At 39.3% G+C, this 26,253-nt stretch overlaps 1 protein-coding gene across 1 annotated transcript in view; it reads right to left on the reverse strand.

Annotated features, from left to right (window-relative positions):
- STK39 (serine/threonine kinase 39) overlaps positions 1 to 26,253 on the reverse strand; it is a 112,524-nt gene that overhangs the window by 83,836 nt on the left and 2,435 nt on the right. Inside the window, exons 2-3 of the mRNA XM_035896223.1 lie at positions 5,493 to 5,605; positions 291 to 399 (exon numbers count right to left, since the gene is read on the reverse strand). Of these exons, the coding sequence (XP_035752116.1) occupies positions 291 to 399; positions 5,493 to 5,605 (222 nt within the window). The remainder of the gene's footprint in view (positions 1 to 290; positions 400 to 5,492; positions 5,606 to 26,253) is intronic.

A 26,253-nucleotide genomic window follows, 5' to 3' on the forward strand; every position in this document is an offset into this window, starting at 1 on the left:
CACAGCCTTAATAGAGAATTTTAATATATTGATTCAGAATAAAAAGTTATGGCAGTTAGATCCACAGAATTTATCTCAGTAATTCTTGGCCTGTACTATCAATATACACATACAAACTTTTTAAGCTTGCACTTTCCTGCCATAACGCACCTACGTCTCAAAGGTCAACACATGCAGTCTCTCTCCCCCCTCCTTACTTGGTTTACATCAATTAACTCAAAGAAGGTACATCAGGAAAAAAAAAATCATATGATTTTCTGGCTGCTAAATAAGTAAAACCAATAACTTACCCCCACTTAACAGCTTCATAACCAGCCAGAGTTCATCCTTCACCACAAAAGATGTGTAATAGGTCACCACATTGGGGTGATTGCATTGACTCATTGCTTGAATTTCTTTCTGTAAGAAATACAAAGCCCAACGTAACACAGCCAGCTATCAGTTCTGCTTGTATAGAGAGAAAGTTTAATTTCCGAAGTGAAATACTGTAACAGAACTGAAGTATGCACAGAATATGCACCAAGGCATAGAACCATTTCAATTTACCTATAGATCTAAATGTAAGACAAAATGTTATTGCAAAAACAGGTATAACTACATCAATTTTCTTCTGACAGCAGTAAAGTAATTACTGTTAAAGTCCCAAATTCAGAGTAAGCAACGAAGAATGAGCAGTCTCGAGGAGCTGAAGGTGTGGATACAGGCTGGACAACAAAACACATGGAAAGATCAAAACCTACTGCCTTTCCTGTTCAAAAGGGATATGAAAAGAGTAGATCGGGAGCAGGTGAGAAAGGAGGAAGGAAGCTGTTGGACAAAGGACACAGCACCACTGGCTTGGCTACTGTGGGATGGACAGGTGGACAGCAGAGCCACGCAATCCAACAGAAGTGCAAGAGGAAAAAGCAAAGTTACAGACCAAAAGTCAGAGGAAACAATTGACTAGAGGAGCACAGAGTCACCAACAGATGCACAATGTGGTACCACCAAGCAACACCATCTATGACATGCCACAGCTGTACACATTAAGAATGACTGCCTTGTATCTGTTATTTCAAGCAGAGTCCTTTTTCTATTCAGTCTTTCTCATAATTGTTCTGTAACACCTTTCCGACAGCTCTCATTATCCTGCCAATCCTTTACGTAGGAGCTTTTAGGCCTCCATTGTACTGGAGGGTCTGGCCTCACACCAACTTAAGATCCCACAACCCTACTTCTCCCTCTCCACCTCCAGCCACACAGCCCTGATCCAACCCTGCTGCCAGAGGACACACTCCTGGAGGATGAGCCAGTCAGGGAGCCAATCCACCTATAAAACAAACTCTTCTACCTCTCCTCGCTCCCCGAAAAGCAACTGCTTTCAGGCGGACCCATGCTACACACTGACTCACCAGCCCTGGTGCAAGGCAGGCACTACTGCAGTCCCACTCAGATTGACTGAAACTGCCACAGATGCCATTTTCAACTTTCAACCTCAATTTGGTAAGTGTTTGAAAGAGGTGGGTTTTGTTGTTGTTATTTGCAATGCACTTGGGATCACAGCCGCTTTCTAATAAAAAGTTAATTGTATATATTAAAAGACTGTGATTTAATCTCGTGATGCCTGTTGTGACTACTAAGTCAGGCTGTAGTTTGACGTGCTTCAGCTAGTCCTGTTGTCAAAAGTCCTCCTCCCTAGACAGCTTCTGAGCCCTCAACCACAGAAGGATGAATGCCTGGGTAGTCATGCAACAAGTCAGAGTAACTGAGGAATTTTCAAAATAGCTTCCCTTTTTTTTTTTTTTGCGCCCCTCCTCCCCCCGCACCCTGGGAGACAGTATGTGGGGCAGATTTCCCTTTCCCAGGAGACATGTCAGCTTAAACACAAGTCAAACTACTGCCTCAGGTTCTTCATTCATCTATCCATAACAAATCTATTTTAACTGTAACTCTCCCACTTCATTACTATTTAATTTCTTATATTGTTTTATTCTTTTTCCTATGCTGGTAATACAAGGATGGCTCAGAAAGTCTACCTGCCACTACCGGGCAAAAATACACCTCATCTGTTTTACTCACGCATTAATAGTGCAGAAATGTAACTCACTGACTGCAGCAAGCTTCACAATCTTTAACTGAAAAGTGCTTTGCATATTTTGTCTGCCTGCATCAACTCATCAGCAAAAATTGATCTATCACCGTAACCACAACCAAAGACACCTTTGGTGTCAACATTGGTGACTTTCTTCCAAAAAGAGACTTTGCAAAACAAAAATAAACAAATAGAAAGCACCCCACACAAGATGAGGGATTAAATTTTAGCCAGGAAAGAATTAATTTCAGACTTGCAGTTCGGGAGAGCCCCTATCACACACAGATGGTAAGGCTCCACAAACTTCAGTTACTTGGCTGAGGCCCGTGATACGCACAGGTAAGAGAGAAAAGCATTCACTTAAAATACACTGTCAGAGGAAAAGCTTGCAGCAGGGAATCCAGGAGAACACTCCGGAGCCTTCTTCACATTCATATCACTAGATATTCAACAGCACCAAAGCCATAATGGCACTTCAAATTTAAAGCCTCTCCCTCATCCCTCTGCTTCTCCCTCCCTTGCACTAGCAGAAGCGTTTGTGCAGTACATCAGGAAATACACCCAGTTTAAAAGCTAACTTCTTTTCAGCCAGGTTGTTCCTGATCCAGTTTCACCAAGCCGCTGCACAAAAATGTGTGTCGGCCTAAGGGCAGGTGGGTGACACAGTTAATAAGCAACTGCGAGACGGCTCCTTCCGGCGCTCAGCTGCAGCACCCGCAGAGCCAGGCCCAGCTCCCGGGCAGGTGCCGCAGCTCCTGGGTGCTTCCCTGGGGCCTCCTCCATGGACACCCGGGGCACGGCTGTTTGAGGAGCAGGGCAAAACACGCAAGGGGCTCCTCCAGACAGCCCGTCTCGAAGGGCTACCCAGACCAGAAATGCAAACAGTTTAGAAAACCTGTTCAATCAAGTAAGCCGTTCTATAGAATATTCTTTGTAGTGTTGAGTTTTTTGCCTGTTTTAAAAAAACTGGAGGTAAGGGGATGAGGGAAGATACCCAGTCAGGACAATACTAAGGACAGGAACTTTTTCCCCGGCTCATGGGGTTAAGTTACATTTAGCTTACAATAGTGAGAACAGAGGACATTGCAGGAAACAGAGTATTGAATTTCAGGAGTTTGGCAGTTTGTGTAACCTTAGTATTATTTTAACTCCCTCCCCCACTGCCTTTCTATTTGAATTGACACTAGCCCAAATCCTACGTCTGTTTACATGGGTACCAGGCTTACTGCATTTTCCACTTCTCTGAAGGCCACACAGCTGAGAATTTGTGAAGGGTGGATGCCTTTGCACACCATCCCTAAGCACTCAGCAGCAGGATTTTACAAAGCAGTATGTTCAGAGGGCAGACAGAGTTTTAGAACATCCCTGTGCCAATGGAAACTGTTTGATCAGAAAAATAAGTGACTGGAAGCAGACTCAAATAAGATAATAAAGCAGACTCAAAAACGGTGTTAAAAATCCCAAAATGCAAGAGCATTCTAAGTATTATTAACTGAAATAAAAGTGCTAGTACAGTTGAAAACAGAGTTTTGAAGGTCAACGATGCCCTTTTCCAGAATAACATCTCTACTTTTTAAACAAGATTTTAAAATCGCTCTCTTAGAACTGAGTCAGACTAAGTATACTTCCCCTCACAGAAAAAAAAATAATAATAAAGTATGTGTATGCATGCACGTGTGTGTATGCACCTATACAAATAAAAGAAATCATATGTGGCCCCCTTTTTTTTTTTTTTTTTGCTTTTTTACCCTCCTAACCAGGAACTCGGAAAGCCTGAATTTATGTTCAGATCAAAACAGATCAACAAATAAAAGAAACATAAAATCTGAACACAGAAAAGCAGAAATTGACTTACATTAAAAAAGATGGTATGGACAGCTGTCTTCGTACCAAAAGAAGGCAATATGGGACCAAAAATCCAAGACCTATTGCCTCATTTGGCAGACAGTGGAGACATATCAGCAGTAAAGATACTTGAGCACTTGCTAAGGTAACTTTGTACAAGCTGGTAACTAACTGCAGACATTTCTCCAGACCACCTGGGTCTCTCTTACAGATTTTTGGTAGTTTTGTCTGTTTCTATTTGTTGTAACTTTTTAATTCTTAATTCCCATTATTAGTTCAAATTCTAATCAAAAAGGATCAAATTTTGACCATTTTATATGACAGTGCTTAGTATTTCTGGTTTTATAGAAATGTTCTTTATGGGCTGTAGATGTTAATACATCATGCACAGCATCTCACCTTGGGCTGTCCTCTTTCTAAACAGTTCAGAATTTCTCTTTTTTTAGTTGACAGAAGTCTTACTACCACAGAGGTAGCTTCCACTACCACAATCCTCTTTTAAAAAACACGATGTTCCACACAAGCTGTTACATAAACTGAAGGTGAATGCCATCAATCACCAGGGGAAGAGCATTTTGGGTCCTCCACTGTAAACAAGTCATTTTATCTGAAGAAACTGGATGGACCATACCCTCTGTATCAAATTCAAGATATCTTTTGCACTGGCAATTCCCTGCTGAGGAGATCATTTCCTTCAGAGGCAGGAATTTCTGCATTAGAAAAAGCCCACAGTCTCTAGGCAGTAGTATAACCTGTGGAACAGAAGAGAGTGTTCTCACTTTTAGAATGTTTTTTTGTCCTTCAACTCTTGTTATGCTGCCTATATATAAATACACATTAGTCTTACAGGCACCTGACTAGGAGCATTAGAAAGCAACAGGTTTCATTTTTTAACAGTTCTTTACAACTTTGTCTGGACTGCCATAACCAGTGCAGAGGAAAAACTCTTGCAGTCCCTTTTAAAAAGGGCCTCTTACAGATCCCTTCCTCCTCTAATCAGTGACCCAAACAAACAGCATTCCTCAAATGGCTTGTTACGGCCTATCGGATAAACGCATATTATTAGCTTTAACAAGAGTTTCCTTGTGTAGATGGCAGTAGCCACTCCTACTTTTCCCCTCAAAAGTCATCATTACAAAATGATTCAACAACTAGTTTTTGCCATGTTTTGGTGCTTTAGACATTTTAAGGATACCTACTAAATTTTACTTTTGTAATTTTATTCAGTGTTTAACCAAAGGAAAACATATCTTTCCTCTATACTAAAAAAGACAGACCACCAGACAGTAATCTCTTGAAAATCAAGTGTCCAGAAAGCAAGGTGTAAGGTTCTTCCCACAGTTCTCAACACTTGGTTATCCCAAGACTTAAATTTGCACTTCTTGTTCTTGTGGCAAAAAATATACATTAGTAAAATATTCTTTCAGGGGAAGGGCATACTTATTTCAGATTATTTTCTAATCCTTTTCTCACTATTATCCTGCATAAAATTCTACCCTCACTCTGGGCCAGTCAAAAAACAAAATCAAAAGAGAAGATAGTCTCCATGTAATATGTTCCCCCCTGATTTACTTACAAGTAATTCATCCATACTGGTTTGGCATTTTTCTAAGTTGATCCTCTTTATTGCTACACGTTCTTGCCTGGGTTTGCATAGCGCTGCCTGGACAACTGCTGTAGCACCGCTACCTGAAAAGAGGCAGAAAAAAACCGCAGTTTTAACATGAGTTTAAAACAGTGCCCAACATAAGAACCCCACACTGACAAAGAACTTAAAATCTGCTGTCCATCCTTTTTTGGTGCTTTCCCACACACATACCTTCCCACTAGCAAGCCAGACTGCACACTTCTCAAATGGAGAAGAAAAACCTCGAAGTTTCTGTTCCACACTCCACAAAAAATTCCCAAGCCAACAACTTAAAATGATATGGTCATTTATCAAGTGACACCCACCACCTCGATGCATTTCATATAGTTGGGGAACCATTACACTTTCGTCTTTGGACACTTCTGTTTTAACTAAGAACATGACTTGCACAGTTAATACAATTAAAGACATTACATGGGAGCACAGGGCTTTATCAAATGTTACTTCTTTCTGTTCTTTCAGGTCAGCCCCTGTTTTACCAGGATTTTGTTCCCACTATGCAATGAACAGAAAAATATCCGTAAAACTGCACATGCCAATTCTTCTACAATTTCACCTGTGTTCCTGTTTATTCATCCTGAACGGCCCAGCAGAGAACGTCAGTGAAGCTTACTTGACATGCAAATCACATATGGTCATACAACTACACCGATAATAAAGCTTGGTGGAAATAAACAAATTTCGGGGAAAGCATTAGAATAATTCTCTTTAGTATGCTTTATTTGCAAACAGCACAAGTAAAAGGTCTTGTTGCTTCTTTTACCAAGCACCCACTGGCTTTGCCCCAGTCAGTATTGTCTCACTAAATTTAATGAAATGATTGCAAGTAACATTCAGAAAGAGTTTTGCCTGGGTTGCACATCTTGCTGCCACATCAAATACAGCAGCGTGTGCTTCCTCCAAGTAATTACACCATGCTCATTCATGCAGAAATCTAAAATCCCCCGACAAGTAGCTTCTACCTGTAATTCTAACTATTTTAATATAAATTATGGAGGTCTGGTAAGTAAATTGAGCAACGTGTTATATTGGCCTGCTCGTACGCTATGTTCTATTTATGCTCGGTAATTGGCATGTCCTACATGAATACAAACTGTGAACAAAGAGCCTTTTGTTGTCAAGCTCTACAAACGTGGATTCAGTTACCAGCGACTTAAGAACAATTGAGAGCTTTTCCCTCTGCACATCTGAAAACAGCACCGACAATACCTCATGACTGAAAGTTATTGTCCGTATTTTAATTGCTATTTGCGTAGCTATTTTCATGTATTGTTTGTTCACATGATGTTTTCACTCAAATCACAAAGGTTTTTAACTCAATGTATGAATTTCATTATAAAATTCTGAGCTCATCTTAAAAAAAGTCTCAACAGGACTAACTAGTCATGTTTTTGCAGGATGCGGTCACAGACAAATATTGACATGTCCTGTTCTGTCTGCTTACAGAATAAAGCCTTTAAAAATTCCAATAATGTAAGTAATAAAAGAATAAAGAGACATTTTAAAAATTAAATAAGACATCCCAAGGAAGGAACCACTAAGTCAGCACAATTCAGCTGAAGTAAGACTCATCTACATCATCTTAATGAAGTTCTCATTCAGTAGACATCACGACACAAATCCTCTCATTACTTTGGATACACAACTGTAGGTTGAGGCAGGGGGAAGAAACCAAATTTTTAGCTATTAAGGACAGAGGAACAAAGACCTCAATGTATCTTTTTAATTTATGCCAGTAGTTTTACCTACTTCTAGGAAACAACCAGATCTTCACTTTCTAAATAAATTCATATACAAAAGGCATATAAAGGACAAACAGAAAAAGCACACAGAAGAATTATTCAGTCAACACCAGAATGAAATCCTGACTGCTTCCTCAAGTTAAAGTAAAATGACAGTAAGTAACACTTCAAAACATTTTGGAAAAATTAGATTACAAAAAAGAAGAGTCCTGTCACATCCCTGACCCCACCCCACTTGCTTAAGTTCTGTGAGACCCCAAACCAAAGACTATGTGCTTACTACTATTTAAAATGTCTTGATTGCAAAATTAATCCTGAGCCATCCTTATGCACAAGTTTAAGATCTGTTCTTCTTTTGCCTACTGAAAGAGGATGAGATGTGAGATTTTAGGACATAACCTAGACTGAAGTTTATTTAGATGAAAAACCTTTCAGTGCATTTCCCTGTGTTTTCTCCTCAGAGATGACTTGCAGTGGGATATTCTTCACCACAAGAATACGATGCACTGACAATGCGAAAAGCTTTCTATGTTTAGAATAAAGCCAATCTGCCTTGGTTTCTTCTTTCTCCTGCCTTTTGAATACTCTACGCAATACAGTATTTTGATAGTAAAGGCAATCTGTGCAGCCTGCATTCTCAGTGGGACCTACATATAAAACCCATTTGAAAAAGCAGTTTCAAGTGCTGAAGCAGGAGCCAGGCACTTAGTGGCTATATATCTCCTTCCTCTTCAAAGATGTCCCCCTCTCCTCCTCTGGCTCACAAGGTGAACAACCAGAGATAAAGATGAGGAAAATGTGCAGCTTTCCCACCTGGTCAGAAGACTCCTTTTGTGTCAATAAAGAGATGTCTTTCTTTAGTCTACTAAACAAGTAAAAAATGTGAAGTGTTCCAGAGGAGTAGCTGTTATAAACAGGACTACCCAGATAAACATTTCAGTCGAGAGGTAACAGGCTACACCAGTAATGCACTATCATACAGTGAAACACAATTGTCACAGGCAACCATTCAGCATAACAAATTAGGGCCACAGAAAATTATTCATAGAATAGATTACAGTCAACCATTCCTTGTCAAAAGGCTTGACGTCTTCAGGTATGCTGAACCTTACGAGTCTTCCATAACCCAACCCTCACAACAGAGAACATACTAACTACACCACAACTAAAGCCCAGACTGGTTTTAGCATCCAGTCTCTATTTAGAAAACTGATGTAGTATAATGAAAGCCCAGGTTGGATAAAGCATGAAGCCTTTACATGCAGCTGTCTCCTGCAGAACAGAACAAAGGATTACCAGTGATCAGACTCAAAAAACCAGCTTTGTAAGAAAGATGGGGTTTTTCCACTACTGAGAGAAAAAAAAAAAAAATCATTGTCCTGCTACAGACAAGTTCTTTCGGCCAATTTCAAGTTAGCAGTGAAGTAACACAATTTCAGTCCACATCAAGTTGCCTACTGTGAAATGGAAATAGTAGGCATCAAGTCAGAGAGTTTCATCTTGTCATCACATTTTTTGCTGCCATCTTTCTCTCTAGTGTAAAATGCCCTTACAGGCAACCTGTTCCTTCATGCTATGAACCATGCATTCCTCACCATCCTGCCCTCAGTGCAGCAGAGCCATTAGAATTTCTTTTAACTATTTGGGTTCATGCAATAGAAACATTCTCAAGAGCTATGACGTATGGCCATACTTCTCTTCTTCTGAAAGGATATAACCTAAAAGCAGTTTTCTGTATTCCACTTTGCACATCCTTCACAGAAAGCATATGAAAATCCCAAAACCACAAATACTCATCCAGGATTTAAACTTAACTAAGTTCCTTCAAGTTGTTCTAAATCTGAAATAAAGGTGGGGGGTTTTTTCCCCTCTCTCTCTCCCCTCTCCCCCACGAATGTAACCCTTGCAGATCCTGTCTCCAGCTGGCAAAGAGAAGAAGGATCTTTGAACAAGATCAACAAATGAAATTAACATTTTAGTTTTATCTACCCTCCACTAGTCAAGTCTCAAAAAGACAGACAGCAAGGTGAGATGGCTGGACCATACCACTTGCACATCACGCATACACACATCCTTCTTCATACAAACATGTTACGCTTCATTTATTCCCTGTTATGTATAAAGGTCTGACACATTCATCACTGCACAGTAACTACTCAAAACAGATCTAGAACTATTCCTTTTAATTTTCTTCTCCTCAAAACCAAAAGTCAGTAACCTCATTATCCCATGATGATTTACCAAGTCTTTTTTTAGCAGCTCAGAGTTACTCTACAGTATTCCAACACAAACCTCTTTTAAAGATTTCTGCATTCATTAGGGCCCTTCAGACACTCTACCCAAAGACACCTTCCTCACACCCATGGTTCTTCTACCTAATCTCTGAAGAGGAGGATGTAATTTGTTGGTAATGGTAAGTTTTCTTGTTGACTAGATACCTGAAGAGTTAGACAGCAGTCATAACTGGAGAACACTAAATACCTTACCCCAGAATCTATACAAACTCTTACATACCTATACCATCTGCATTTTTACACAGCTCTTCTGCTGCCCCAACATACAGAAACATCCTATTAAATGTAGCCAATTAGAGTGCAAAAATTTTGTCAGACTCAAACCCAAGACTAAATTATAACTGTCTGTAAAAGAAGCCAGTACTAAATAGAATAAAATCTATGAAAATGGATGAAGCTGCTATGAAAGTATTTTTATTTAATCTCTCATACAGTCCAGTTCTGAAGAACAGAGTCCTCTAGGTAACTCTTAGGCAGCTCATACGCAATGTAACTACAGGATTCCTTTTGCAAAGCGCAGAATGCACACAAACTGTGCCTGCACAAATGCAATCTAGCTAAGGTTTCCCCTCATAAAAACATGAGGGGGATTTTATATAACATGCAAAGCATCTGTGCTTATATACAAGCTTTGAAAGCCATCTTGTATATGTTCTACATTGCATGTGATATTGCTTAGCATATTTCCAGCATTACTACATATGTGTTATGAACTGATCAGTACTTCAACAAATTCCATGGCATCATTGTGCAGAAGTAGCCTGTTCAGTCTCAAAAGAATCAATTCTGTTGGTGGCAAAGCAATACTTTTGGTTAAGAAACAGAGAACAAAAAACCATTAATTTCTTTCGGTTTCTAGCTTTTACCCCACAATACTCTACAGATCTTTCAGTATTACTCATTTTCTTTCATATTACTTCCATTGATTAAAAATAAGTTATAAATCAGCCCATTAAAGCTCATTTAGACCACATACTAAACTCAAAATCTTTCTGAAACTTAAACTTCCTCACAGAAAGTGAACTCATGATTTCTCTCTCCATCTTCACACAACATAAATGTTTGTGTTCTTAAGAACTTCAGGGTAACCACACAGTTACAATTTACGAACAATTCCTGCCCACTTTGTGTTCTTAATTCATGCTGGGATCAAATCTCTCCCCTTATAACTCACTTGGATACTAGTTTGTTTATTCTAGCCGTTAGGATTATGACATAATTCACTTAAAATACACTAAGTGTTCTATGAAATCTATGCCCATACATAGAACTGCTACTTCTGCAGTCTCATCATTTAACAATTAATCTCATTAATTCTTCATGGAGCTCTACAAAATGCATTTGTTCTGCAGTTGGACATTTAAGAACATCACCATTATGGCTATAGAATCACTGGGTTAATCAATTGTTGTATTTACCTTTTTGTGGGAGAGTAGCTTACCAACGTCCGAGGTCTAGCTTATCACATACCACTTCTCAAAAGCATGTTGCATAAATAATCCAGAAAAAAACTCTCCAAAGATAATAAAGGTCTACAAATACTTCTGTGATCTCACCGAAGGCTTAGAGAAGTAGCCTAAATGTCCATGTCAAAATTAATATGCATTATATAAAATCTACAAGAGAATTTCTACGCAAGCGTTGAGCTAACCTGTAGTAAGGCTAAAATACAGCAAGCCTGAGCATTAACCAGACATCATATTCTCCATACATAAGGAAAAAAAAAAAAGGCAGAGGGATTCACAATCAGCAATAAAACCCCACATACAAGAAAAACAGGGGCACAAGGGAATGACTAGGTTTTTTGAACTATTTCCTTTATTTCTCCCCACCATCACTAAAACAGTGAGCCCAGAAACACTATTTTGCAGGAACTCCTCTGAAATGTCTGTCTTATCAGAAGAATAATCAGCTATTGCCACCAGTCATGGTTAAAAGAATTTTGAAATAGCTCTACTCTGACTGACAAAGGCATTAAAGAAATCTGTGGCTAGAAAGTGAAACCAGATATATTTAAATTAGACATCGGTTTATTTAATAGTGACTATGTTCAGCTTTGAAATAAAGTATCAGCCTAAGTGATGTTTTTTTGCTTTCAGACTCTTTCTTGGTAAGGAGACTTCTGCTTAGGGCCATACAGAGCTCAGCACTTGTCAGCTTGGTATAATGCCACCAACACACTAAGATCAGGTTGGAAAGTCCAAGGATGACCATTAACTATGTTTGGGGCATTCAGATAAACCTGGCAATAAGCACACAGTTTTGAAAGAGAGGAAAGAAACACCGAGACTATGCTCACTACCTCTTTCCACCTTATGACTGCCTCCTCCCTCTGTTCCCATCCCAGCTATTCCAACAAGAAGTGCTGATGTTAAACCCCAGCCTGAGAGATTCTTTTATTTTTAATTTTGTCAGAGAGGCCTTATTTAGTGCAACTTTATCGAAAGAAGTAAAATAAATGAACACCAAAAATACAGCCTCTGTGTTTGTTAAGCACATGGGAGAAACAGTAATGTATAGGTGGATAAGAACATGTTCTGTTGAAGCTCGGTAGAAATAAAGCCATGCCTCACTCCTAGAGAAATAGATCCTGTTACCCCCATACAGTCATGTCACATACTGCACAGTCTTGCCTTTGAAACTACAGTAGGAAGATAGTGTCCCAGCTCCCTTACCCGTTTTCCAATCCAATATGCTGTATTTTGTGCAGAACATGGTTTTATCCCCCTGTGCTATCATAATTAGTGTTCAAAGTGACAACACCACAGCAGGAGACATGGTTAGCAACCTACCTGACAGCCTGGCATCTCAACATGGAAAACTTATCAATCACAAAAATAAGATAAGGCACATGATAAAAACACATTCCTGCCCTTTTTTTAAGAAGGTACCTACAAAGGAATTCCAGTCTTTTGGGTAAGATAAGGTGCTAACAAAGCTGAGGATCACCTTTTAGACAGACATCAGGAAGAGACAGTAACCACAATGCTTCTCCTTTTGCCTGCCTTTGAATAGGAAGCTACACATACTCCAAACACACCTTGGTACCTGAGACTGAAAGAAAAGCATACATGTGTTGCAAAGGAAAGTGGAGTGATGCCAAACATCCAGGCAGTTTAATGCCCATCTGTGTGTGTCATCACCAAAATTATCTTCTTACTAAGTATTCCATGGTCTTGAGCCCTCTTATATGCTAGTTGTGGAGCTCACAGGGAACTTGGTATGTTTCCAGATCTGGTGTGAGAGCATCTTCCCGATCATTAGCAAACCACACCAAGGAAATGTCAGCACCAGAGTGGGTAAGGAAAACCTAAACAAAAGCAGTCAGCTTTCAGCAGGTGTTATCTTCTCCCTGACTTGTCATTTAAAATGGATGAGTTGTCTAAATAAAGAAGTTGAAAGGGAACTATAGCAACCCAAGACTGTCTAGGCAAATCCCATATTATAAACACTACCCAAGATTAAATTGCTTTTGCTCTGTTCCACATCTCAAATACCTTCATAAGAAGCATTATTTATAAGTGAAAAAAAAAAAGTGTATAAAAAAAGAAATCCACAATCACCACTATTTCAGAATTTGCAGTCATCAGAACTGGAATTTGCTTTTTGGAGGTGTCAGAATAAGAGTGGCATGACCGGTACCCCCTGCTCCTGACCCCCGGTAATGTCGTTAGCATAACTAATATAATTTTATAAGGCAAGCAGCCATTCTCTGTGAATGAGTGGGTCACATACTCATTCCCTTTCCCCACATTATCAGGTCCCAAAGGGCCTGTAAACCAAGTAGACAACCAAACAGATTTCTTCTTCCCCTCCCTACCGGTCTCAAAATTCCTGGGCACCAGGCCGATTACTCCCTCCCTTACTGGTCTTGAGGGTCCCAGACACTCAGCCAACCCAATGGTGGCGATGATCCTGTCACAGAACAGGAGAGTCTAACAGCACACATAGCACTGTCCATAAAAGCTAGCAGTTACAAGTCCTAAGTGGGGAACTTGGACCAGAACTGCTGCTGAACAGTGAGACCCGTGACCCTCCCATGGCCAGGGATGCCTCCACCATCATCTGCTTCCTCCAAAGACAGAGTTATTCACACGCTTTTGTATGATTTTCAAGTCTAGATTATGATTGTTATACTGATACAGCAACCATGTACTAAGATTTGACCTGAGAGTCCAGGTGACTGGAAACAGTAAATTAAGTTGTGTTACAAATTCTGTATTACTTGATTAGAAGTCATGTTAAGTCATATTATAAATTCTGTATTACACTACTTCTAAATTGTACTATACTGATTCTGGCTGTAGAAATCCTGTGCCATTCTAATCATAAGTTCTGTGCTATACTAATCATAGTATCTTGTTAAGAAAATAAAGCTTTAACTGTAACTATGTTTTAGTGCCATCATCATTCTGCCAAGGATCTCTCTGCCTGTCCCCTTAGTATCGGGTGACAACTGTAAGCTTGATTAACAGACTCTTGGGAGTAAACAGATGTTATTTTCTGGTGCAGAATTTACTTCTCACACACCACAAAATTATCCTGCTCATGTGTGCTAAAAAAGAAGGGTGTGGGGGGAAGAACCAACACACAAGAGACAATAAATACAGCCGAACCTAAAACAAACAAGTAAACAAGCTAAAAACATTCAGTTCTGACCCCTAAACACATCAAATCTCTTGTAAAATACTCTACTTAAAACCTACGATATATCAGTTTGAATGGGCATCAAATGTGAAATGCAAAGGAAGTCTCTCTGTTCCAGTTTGCAGAACTTAAGTTTTCCTCACAAGTCCTCACAAGCTTTCAGGTCTGCTTGGGGTACCTTATCATCATGTTATATACCTAGTCCACTTGTAATCCCTTCACTATCATTTTTCCAGGTTTGTTATCATGAAGAAATATAAAGTACTGTGTTTTAAGAGCTTAATGAACTAGAGAGTATGAAACTGAACGTAGCAGTGAAAAGACAAGTACTATACCTGGAATGATTTCTCTTCTTAATCACATTACCCTTCACATGAACTGCCATTGTTAAAAAGAAAAAAAGTGAAACAAGGCATTATGCATTAGAGTAAAATAAACTATACTCCATTTCAATATTAATATTTCTCTAATTCACAAAAGTTGCAAAACAGGAATTGGGAATTCAATGCCACCAAGAAATACCATGTATCAGGTCAGAGAGCAAAGAGGTTGCTTAGCCATACTCACTTAATGAATGCCTAAAATGCCTCCTACTTTCTTATCAGTATATAAAGGTAACTTGGGAATTCACCAGACTTATGATCTAGAAGATACACATTGCATTGAACAATGAGTACCATTACACACAACATTCAGTTACTTAAAGAGAGTCAAAGGAGTACTTTTCATTGGGCATGATGAAAAATAATTAACTAAAATCCATTCAAATCCAGCACCTAGGGGGAAAAAAGGTTACATTATATAAAAGAATATGCTGGCAGGAGCATCGATCATCTTTAAGCAGACCAAAACAAAGAACTGAGCCACAGGTAATAATGGCATATATGTAATATGTATTATTATCTGTTAAACTATCTCACAAGACAGAAGAGGGGGATGAAAAGCTCTGAAGCATCCGAGTCCTTCAGTTAACATTAGTTTTGTAATCAGATCTGCACTGGCTTCCTGCAAAACATGGAAGAATCCAACTTCACTCACACTGCAAATTTGTTAGGGAAGAAGAAACAGAAAAAGTAGCAGCCAAAGAACTTGCAACAGGCTTTTTCACCCACACTTCTGCTGCTCTTGCAGCATGTTCGGCAGCACAGCTGATGCTGCACAGCCACCCAGCTGGCACACCGCAGGCAGGAGTCAGCTCCTGTTGTACAATCACACTGGGGCTGTCCTGTGATAAGGAGAAACGTGGATGTACTGTACTTGACGTGAATGAATACAACAAATACATTCACTTGACGTGAATGAATACAACAAATCCCTATTCATTCTGCACTCTTCCAACAAAAGGTGTGAAAAAGAGTTGAAGTGAAGGATACAACTTGGTTTAAGAATTTATTACAAACAACAAAATGGATTTTGTCTGTCATGTTATCATCCATTCATCCTCACAATGTAGGTCAGATTTTCAGGTAACAACATAAAACTTTTGTTTGTTTGTTTGCTTTTTCACTTACAGTTGTATCAAAACTTGCAATCAAATTCACAGAACGAAAAACCATATAAAATAACAGCCATGTAAAACAGAGACAGTTTCTTGTTGGTTTAATATGATGTTGTTAGGTCAGAGACTACCTCAATGGCCTAACAGGTCTCACTTTTTTTTTTTTTAATTTTAAACTTTTTCTTGTCATCCATACAGTGTTACACAGGAAAAAAAAACCCACCTTGAAGCACATGTAAAAGGTCTTGACAGTTTCTGGTTTTACATGGTTTGATAAAACTGGGTGAATTTGGCTCACAGTTTGGGAGAATAAGATTGTTCTTACGAGGTTAATCCAAAAGTGTATTTTTCACATCACTGCTTACAATATACTTTTTTAAAACACTTTTTTTTTTTTTTTAAATCACAGACTTCAAACTATCTGTTATCAAAAAGAAAAAGCAAAATCTCCAGGGCTTTTGTAGAAGAGGGGATTTCTACAAGAAATCTGAGAGATCCTCCTCTACCTAATTAGCCCTCCAGAAAGCATACCAGCAGGGGCATTTCATTTTTCCTTCACTGATCTGAAGAAGCATAAACACTTCACTCAGACTCATGCCCCACAAAAAGTAGCTTTTTTTCTACATTCATTTGAAAAGCTGCAAAATAAATGTCCTTATCATTCAGTCAGCTGCACAACAAAAGAACATGGGGTAATAAATCTCAATTTAAACCAAAGAAGCTTATCCAGAAGAAAAAGGGAAAGCTGACGTCATCCTTCCCTTAAAAATTTTGTATCCAAATGTGTTGATTTAGAGGCCTAGAGTTTTATCCTAGCATGAACAGTCAACACAAGAGTTTCACAGGAAAATCTTAAGAGTAATACTTCAAGTATTAAAGAGACCAACAATGCAATTTAGAAATACATGTATCAGGACGTAGCCTCCCATCAAGGGAAAAATTAAAAATTTCAAGAGAGTAGAAAAAATAGAGAAATAACCAACAGAGAATGAAGTAATTGAAGTTAGAGATAAATTAAAAAAAGAGCACCAACCTGCACTCAGTACTATTTGGCTGCATATACATTTGTGGTTTGGTTTAGAGCAACAGGGCAGTTTTAAGTTGAATATCCTCTCCTTGATCCTCCTCACAGAGCTTTAGTTTGCTTTGCAGAGAAGCTCTTATGTGCAAAATAAACTCCTTTTAGAGGAACCTGAACTGAAAGTTCTGCTCCAGGAGAAACATGTTTTAACCCCTGAAAGACTTAATGGTTCAGACTGGTCTTTGTGTATTTTCAAAAACCAAGGACAGCAAGGATGTTTGGTCCACAGAACTAGCATGTATCTTGTTTGAAGCAGAACCCCAAACCCAAATACATTGTAGAGGTCTCAACATTAACTGATTCACTTCCCTTATCTGCTCCCATTTCACCAGAAACATGGACTGTGATCATTTCATTCTCCCTGTTGTTTCATCATCAATACAGAAACCATTATTCAATATGCATAAAAATCCTGACATCTGGAAGGCAAAACTCACAGTGGAAGTGGCTCTGCATAACTACGCAAGAACTTGGTATCTGGTATTTACTGTGGGACCAAAAGTTGCCTCACCAGGGTAGAATCTGAACTCTACAGAATTCTGCTTAACTCCACTTCACCTTATACAAGCAGGATAAATGGAAGATTTGCTATGCTGAACCAGATTTCCTGCCTAGGAAAAAAAAAAATCTGTTAAAAGAGAATTACTGTTCATTTCTGAAGTAGCACTATAAACAAATGCTGGTGTTGATTTAGTTGGCATATTACATTGTTTCTCATTTAGTTTGAAAGTAAACACTTGGAACAATTCTAACACCATGAACGCAGTATTTTCCAAGTCTTCCGGATGTCACCACATAGTGCATCATTCTCTTCCGAGAATGAAGAACAGCAATCTACCAAAACAAAGGCAGCATTGCTACTGCACTGTCATGAAGACCTCTAATTAATACTGCAATGTTGAGCTACAAAGCATCTTCAGCTAGTTCACCCCAACAGAACATGCCTGCTAGAATTTGAGTCCATCATGGCCACACACTACAAGCAAAAAACTTACCTATTTCTCATCCTTCTTCTCATGAAACAATGGAAGAGCTGGAGCAATATAAACACTATCATAGCATTAAATTTTCATCAGGTGATTCTAATCTAATTCTAATGAAGTTCCTGTTATTAGTCTGAAGTGGCTCAGAGGCTGGAAGCACAAGACACTAACAGGAATAAATTGTAAGTTTAAATTCAGTCCCTGTAATAAAGTACCTTCAAACCAAAGAAGTGAGAAGGGAAAAGCAACTTAAGTGAATTGTGATCCTTCCGAATCTGAATATGTTTCTTCTCAGAAGTCTTAAGCTATGGCTCAAGCTTATGATCTTGTCCGTATTACTCCTACAGGACAGAAACCATGATCAACAAGTAAAATACACAACATTTTTCTGGTCTGTTAAATTAACTATTTTTGTACCACTACCCTGAAACAGGTATACTTGGCACACAGTTCGCTTACAGCTATAAAAATAATTTGTTCCTATTAAGAAAACCCTCAGACATTCAACATTGATTTTAACCTTCAAGATCATTACGTGTTAAGTTCACACTACTTCTGAAAGCATGACTAGGAACACAGAAAACCTTCCAATTTTTAGTCTGCTTCTAGTCCTCGTTTCTCTTTAAGTGTGTTCACATAGCTCAGCTTAAAAGCTATGTAACATTATCATTACATCAGCTTTATAGGACATCCTCAAGTTTCACCTGCATTTTACTTCTGATCAGAATACCTAAGAGGCAGTTAGATATCCACAGGAATAATTAGGGTAATAAAATTATTCAGAAATTGTTAATCATAAAGGCAAAGGATTAATGGAGACAGCTAATTTATCATACTGGGGTTTCACCAAACTGTTGAGTAAAGGCACATACCTAGTCAAATACCTAGGGGCAAAGGACTGGAATATTAACTCCTTCAATGCCACAAACTTAATACTTCAGCTAATGAATGAACAACACTGTTCAAACTTTTCACTGAGCTACTCTTAGGAGCAAGCTGCAGGACTGTCATAAACAGAAACCCTGGAAAATCACACCTGAAAATTGTTCAGAGAGACTCTTTAAAAACCCACCACCTTTATCAGCATTGTCAGCATCTTACCACTGCCATGGAAACTTTCTACAAAACAGTCATCAGTCACCTGAAGTCTACCTAAATGCCAGGAAGCATGCACACTTCTCCATGAAGATTAAGCTTCTTCCCCTTTACTGCCATCCCTCAACTACCTATTCTCTCCTGAAAGGCAACCAACTCTCATAAAGTAACTGATTTGACAGTAGTTTCAGCACTGTCAGGTACCACTGACTAGCACTCGTAGTCCCCCAGGCACATGTTAAATACCACAGCATGGTCTCCAGCCATATGCAGGAGGGAGCAGGTGGCAGAGAGAAGGAAGAGGTGTATCACCACCACACAACCCTAGGGTAGGCAAGGGAGGAGGACAGCAGCCAAACCCCACGGAAGAAGGCAAGAGACAAGCATTCAACATGTACTGGTTTCTTCAATTACGGAGTTGATCGCACAACCACACAGAACCTAGTATGGTGCATATAGAGACTACTATAAGGAGGAGAAAGAAAAGTTTTAAAGCAAATTCTTCACTCAAGGATTTCATACCAGCATTGCTTCATTCTGCCACTGCTGCATGATAACGCTCTTACACCCACAAGCTTCAACCGTGCGACCCTTATGCACACCCAAAGACCTTCAAACTTAGCAAGAAACAGTGAAATCTAGCACATCTGTCAGGATTTCATCCTACCAGCGAGGTTGTGCTGCAAAAGGCAGAAATAAGTAAAAATCCACTCATTCAAAAAAGCTAATTATTTATTTACACACGGTAAGCAATACCAACTGCTGTCAAGTGTGATTTCCTTTAGGGGAAAACAAAAATTTTAAAAAAATCTTGCTTTTAATTTTGGGCATCAGTAAATTTCCTAGCAACATATTTATCTTCCAAGTTCTGCAGATTGCTCCTCTGCTGCTGCTCAGCAGCAGTGACTTCAACAAACCCAAGAAGTTAACAAGAATAACTAACTTAATCTGATTTTTAAGGTCTATTCTTTAAATGCCATGAATTGCTATTATTACTAGAAATAAGATGAGCTTCTCTCTACTGCTGTCTTATAGTTCTGAATTACTTTGGAAGGGGGGAAAGGAGGCAGAGAGAGAGAACCAAAAGGGTCACACAAAAATGAAGTATGTCCGACACATGTAGCTACTATATCGGTCACCCACATCTCCTTTGCTTGGAGAGCACCCTGGTTTTGGCCCCCAAGCCAGTCAGAACAAGATGTGGTTTTGTTTCCATTTAACAAAGAGAAGCTCCAAGCAGATTCCGGAAAAAAACAACTGGTTTCTGACCTAAGGGAAAGCAATTCTTCACTGAAAGAAAAAAAAAAAAAAAGTAGAACAGCTCTAATGTTGTTTCAGAACAACACATCACCCAACCTAAAATTGCTCTCCCAGGTCTGAACTTGGCCCCTGCTATCAAAATACCCTTACAATGCTGGCCACAAGCTCCCACTTTGAAGATGCAAAGCCTTGCTGGTGTAAGGCTTAGTGAGAATCAAAATCATGCAATCCCTTCAAATTTCCACATGCTCACCAGCAGAACTGCTCCTCTTCTAGCACTCGGGCAACTCCTGTGGAGCCAGAACTTTCTAGGTCTCAGAGGTTTGGGACCTTATGTGTGGGAAGAACTTGGATGGAGAGATAGAGAAAGCATAGGGACAGGAGGGCTAAGCATAAAGGAGGTAGGCAGATTCCAAGAGCAGGAAAGCACAGCGTACTTCCAGTGAATAATCATTACATAGCACCAGCCAACTGCCTGATGTGTTGACTGCATGCTCCTTGACCCTTCCAGTTAACAAATTCATTTTAAAACAAGCTTTATTTGCTGGTTATTTGCAATCACGACAAACCCAAAGCAAGCTATGCATAATTTTATTTTCACACCATTCAGGTTCTTGTAAAATATATAATTAATCTTCTTCCTGAAAAGTCTGAATTTCAACTGCATGAGTTAAAAAAGTTTTGCATGAGTTTTTTAAAGAAAGTCACTAAATTATATAACAAAGTTTGATCACTGAATCACTTACAAAGCCTAACCTCTTTGAAGCAATGAAAACTACAGCCTTCTCTCCAATCTGGGTACTTTTAATGCAGAAAGTTCATTTTTGTTCAAAAAAAGCCAACACAGAGCTCCCTTCCCCAACTCTATTACTATCATGTGGAGACATGGCGAATAATTAACAACTACAAACTCTGCACAGCCTCATTAGCAGCACAGCACTGTGAGTGGTATTTTTAAATTACACCGTGACCATCTTTACTCTGACAACTGAATTAAAAGCCACTCCTTATAAAAATACAAAATGGGGATTTAACATTTCTACAGTTTCTTCAAATGGTTATTAGCTGACAGAAAATCTTGACCGATTATTTTCCAAAACGTAAAATTTTAACTTACAAAATAATGAACTCTTCCTGTCAAGCTATTGATGTATTAAGTCATGATTAATGTTATGAATTTTATACTTAATATGTGCATATACAATACGCTTAGGCTGCTGTGGTAACTTAAGATTGGAAAGGAACAGAATTTGCTTTGGAGCAGAATTAAGGCAGGCACATCTTTCTTTTTACATGGTTTTAGTATAAAGATCTTAGGTAGTGTTAAGTATTACTTACCAAATTACACAGCTTCTTATGCAAGAATTACAGGGGGTTTGGAAATAAATCTCTGCAAGAGCAAATACCAAAGTTTACCATAGCTTTAGTTGCTACAGTGTGGTATTTCACTGAGCACAGCCCAATCTAATTTGCAGCATATACATAAAAAACTACTGCAAAAGAAAGCCCTTCAACTGTTTTTTTCCGCTCAACAAAAAAAAAAAAAAATCCTGATTAAGCACAGGGTAAGAAATTTTGGAAAGTGTGAATGAGACACAAGCGTCTGATTAACAGAACACCACAGAACTGTGATTTTACCTTTAACTATAGAGAGGCTTTTCAAAACAGCATACACTGTGCTTACAGACTTGAACATCAGTTCCTGAGCATCATAATCAGACCTCTCTACAGAGTCGAAGATCTCCAATAACAACAAATAGGGGAGAGTCTATTCTCTGTCAGACAAAGAGCCATTAGCAATACACATGCAGCAAGGGGGGGGGGGGGGGGAAGTAAATAACATTCCATAGAAACACCAACAAAGACCCCAGAGCCATTAAGCCGGGAGTGGCTCAAAGGCTGCTCACAGTAAGGCTTCTAAAACCAGCAGAACAGTCTCAAATGGCAAACTGTTCTTCTCAAAAACCCAACACATTTGACTTAGCAACACTTGCCTTATGAGGCAACAAACCACAAGATATTTTGAGCTCAAAGTTAGAAAGGCAAAACTAGATGAAAGCCTCAGTTCAGCTAAGGTAACTGTTTTAATGAGTTGCAGCCAATATAGATAATCCATCGTGTAGCAGTAACCCTTTATTTTCAAATCAGTTCTGGTGGTTTCTAGCCAAATTAATTTTCTAAGTCAGTTGCAGCACAAGAGATGAAAAAATAATTTTATAATGAAAGCTAGCACCAAGCATAATCACGAGATAATCCACTGCTTCTTCGTAAAAAAATCTTCCTTCCACATTATCAACGTATGCTGACAAACATGAAGTTACATCTAGCAGAAGAGCATCAACTCCAATGCAGTTTTCAAAAAAACAAGGCAAAGCCACTTGTTCAGATCAATTTAACTAAACCAAAACACAAAAAAAAACCAAACAAAAAAACCAACCTAGATTAAATGCTGCTTTGTCTCATCCATGTGATGTAAGACTCATTACAATTTGGAAGGTACAAATACAATTTTGACACTATTCAATTTTCAGGTTTTTATGTTGATTACCATTTAAACATTTGTCCTGTGAAGATTTCTATTGCTTCTGAGGAGGAAAAATCCTCTGATATGTGACATAAATTGAGAGAAATCTATCTCAGTGCTTTTATTCAGAATACTTGGTTATAAACCCAAACTGAGTAAGAACATCTCTCACAGTATTGCTTTTATTATCTTCTTTTTTTTAAAATCTAAGTCATATCCAGCTTACAAAAAAAAAAAAAACAAACCAAAAAAAACCCCAAAAACCCCCCAGCACATACATTAAAATCCATACACATTTCTATGATTAAAATCATAGAAAGAGATCTCACAGGTCTTCACTAAATTAAATCTGGCTCTCCCTTAATGGCAAATTATAGTTCTTATCTCTATAACTCCTGCCGGAAGGTTGCTCCATATCCTCCTGTCCCAAGTTAAGAATCCCCTCCTAACTTCCAAATGGGTGCACATATGGACAGCCTGTATCAATCTGAATTAATGTAAGAATTTCCTTTTCTCTTAACTCTCTAACCTACACATTTACAGACAGCAATCAGAACTTTTTTTTCCTGCTCCAGAAAAGATTTGTATATAGGCATTAATAGGAAGAGCCTCTTCCTTGCTTCAGGTCTATCAATCATGCAGCCATTCAGCAAGTCAAACAGGGAACCTGATCCGATAGAAAACTAACCCAGCAGAAGAACTAGTTCTCGGTCAGATCAATGCGATCCTTTCAACAGCTGCCTGTTAGAGCAGATTAAATGTATCATGAAACCACACACCTAGAGTTTACAAAGAACTGGTGGCCACCTTAAAAATAAAGCAAACCCAGAATAACATCTCATAAGCAGCACTCCTTAAAGCCAGCATTTTGTCTTTAACAGGCACTTCAATCTCCCAGTAATCATGAAGGAAGCAACGGGCAGAGACGGAAAAAAAGCTGTATCATTTGAAATCCATACCATGTAGCCTTGGTTTTCAAAATAGTATTTGGCTAGACACAGGTGAGCAATGAGAAAAGTTCACGTTCTCACACAGAAAAAGAACAGAACTTCTCCAACCTGCTAAATGCACAGGATGAAGACAGTCCACAAGACTAACAATGATTCTCATTTTATGATCACCACAAAAACTTTGAAATGCCCCCTAAAACAGGCTATTGAAGTCAGTCTGCATCTGTGTTTCAGTTACCATACGATATAAAGCCTATTCTGTTGGGAAGTGTCAGGATAAACTATCCTGGTGTACGTCACCTTGTGTACCTTTCCTCCTGGAAAGCCCAGAAAGATGCTTCAGTATGTTGTCATTTTTCTCTTATAACTGTCAAAGGGCTGTTGTAACTGAACCCACCCCTGAAGACACTACCCAGCCCCTCAGGGAGAGGTGTGTAGTGCTTTCCAGAGGTGAAGGGCTCTGTTTCAGCAAGTGGTAGCTACTCATGTTCACAATGCAATTAACTCTGGCACAGCCAATGCAAAGGGATATAAATTGCTGCTGAACAAAGTTTGGGCTGCATCATTCTCCCCTCCCTCAGGTATAAAAATGATGCTTTAAGAGCCCCTCACTAGGTTCATTACAAGCAACAACATTCATCCAGCATCTCCAAAATTATATCCACATTTGGTCAAATGCACAGAATTTGTAAGTGGAGGTTTTCTTTGAGGACATGGGGTGGGGGGTGTGTGTTTGGGTTTTTACTATTTTTAATAGTATTGAGACAAAATTTAAGCTCATAGTGGGTCTCCTATAAGTTAAGACAATAAATACAAGGTGTTAATGAAAAAAGACATATTTGACTAAGCACAAGATTTTTTTAAGTCAAATGGTACAAAATAAATCTCAGCAAGTTTAAGAGAAACTCATGTAAGCAACCTAAGCTTAGTGAAAGTCCACCTGAAATCAGACAAGTTCAGTGTGTTCAAGAATCTAACCCAATATAACCTGACTTTAATTTCCTGATTGGTCATTCACTTCAGTTAAAGAAATAATATCAACATTTAACAGCACTAGTACATAACTAGCAATAAAGTTTCTCTACAGATAGGTATTTGCTACTCCAATTTAGCATCCAACTGTACAATGTACAGGCAACGTATGCCTATATATAAATATTTAGAAATAAATATCAAAAATCAAAATATTTATTTACATATCAAAAGATACAAGCTTTTAAGTGTAAAGGAGAAAGCGAGAAGGAGTTTCTAAATGAAACTCTCACCCAGGCATTCTACAGGTACTGCAATAGAAAATAACTATTTAAATAACTCATATGACTCACATCACACCCTAGACAAGCATTAATCCGACACCTTCAAGTCCTTTTTTACCTTAGAAGAGGGATTTGCTCCTCAGCAAAGGTATAACTTATGCTAATAGAATCACTTCCACTTGGCTAATATAGATCCATTCCCCAGACTGAGTCAAGACAAAGTGCTCTGGCCCTTAAACCCATGCCCATGGCAGGGCCTCAGCTGGGAACACTCGCTCGACACTGAGCACCACTCTGGTCCAGGCCAGCCACCTCCAGGCACCTGAACCTTCTTCCCTCCTCAGACCCTTTTCACAGCCTAGGAAGCGCAAACAGAAACACAAATGCACCACCCGGGTCAACAGAAAGGCATCCCATTTTAAGGAAGAAGTACTTTTCTCAACTATTTTGTTTCTGCCTGTTCAAGATAAAGAGCTTAATGACAAAGCTGAGTACACACAATTTGCTACCCAGGTCAATAACGTCGTTCTGGTTGTCATCAGTCTGACGACAATTAGCCATTGGTGTGTAATACCAAAGATAACCAACCGCATCAGCAGGCAAGACTCCTGGGCTGTTTTTCATTGAAGTAGCCTCGTTCATAAGGAATAGCAACCACAGTCAGAGCTGGCCTTTGCCACCTGCGCTATTTGCTGGAGGTTTAAAATATTACATACAAATAAAAGCAAGTTTTCCTGAAGTAGTTCATCAGCAACAAGCAACACCTAGGTCGGGAGACAAAAAACTTTCCATCACACATACTGTTAACAGCAGCCACCTTTTCACACAGCAAAATTCACAATAATCCAGTCCAAATGTAGGGGATGAAAACTGAACACATCTGATCTGCATTAGCTGGACACGTGAACAAAGCGCGGCAGCGCACTACCAGGCACCCCCCTGCCTACAGGGACGTGGGGAGGGGGCGGCAGGCGGGCCAAACCGCACACGGCAAACCGGGACAAAAGCAGCTTGGCTGGGGTGAGGCGAAGCTGCAATCCCCCGCTGGCCTCAGGTGCCACCGACGGGCACGGGGAGCAGGGCCGAGGGGCACAAGGAGATGGGGGCAAGATTAAACACTGAGGGAGAAGAGGAAAGGGTTTTAAATACACGTATAAATAAAAAAAGAAATCAAAAGGAAGTCACCACGATAGTAGCAGATCTAGGGGCGAGATTCACCTCCCCCACGAAACCACCGGAAAAATGCAGAGTAATCTAAGCGGATACATGCACGCGGGTGCATCCACAGGCAGACACGTATGCACACACACACACCGCGCAGAGAGCGCATCTGCGGAGTTGCCGGGGTCCCAGCCCCAG

This window comes from Egretta garzetta, unplaced genomic scaffold (genome assembly GCF_000687185.1).
Source record: "Egretta garzetta isolate BGI_Z169 unplaced genomic scaffold, ASM68718v1 scaffold16, whole genome shotgun sequence".
NCBI lineage: Eukaryota > Metazoa > Chordata > Aves > Pelecaniformes > Ardeidae > Egretta > Egretta garzetta.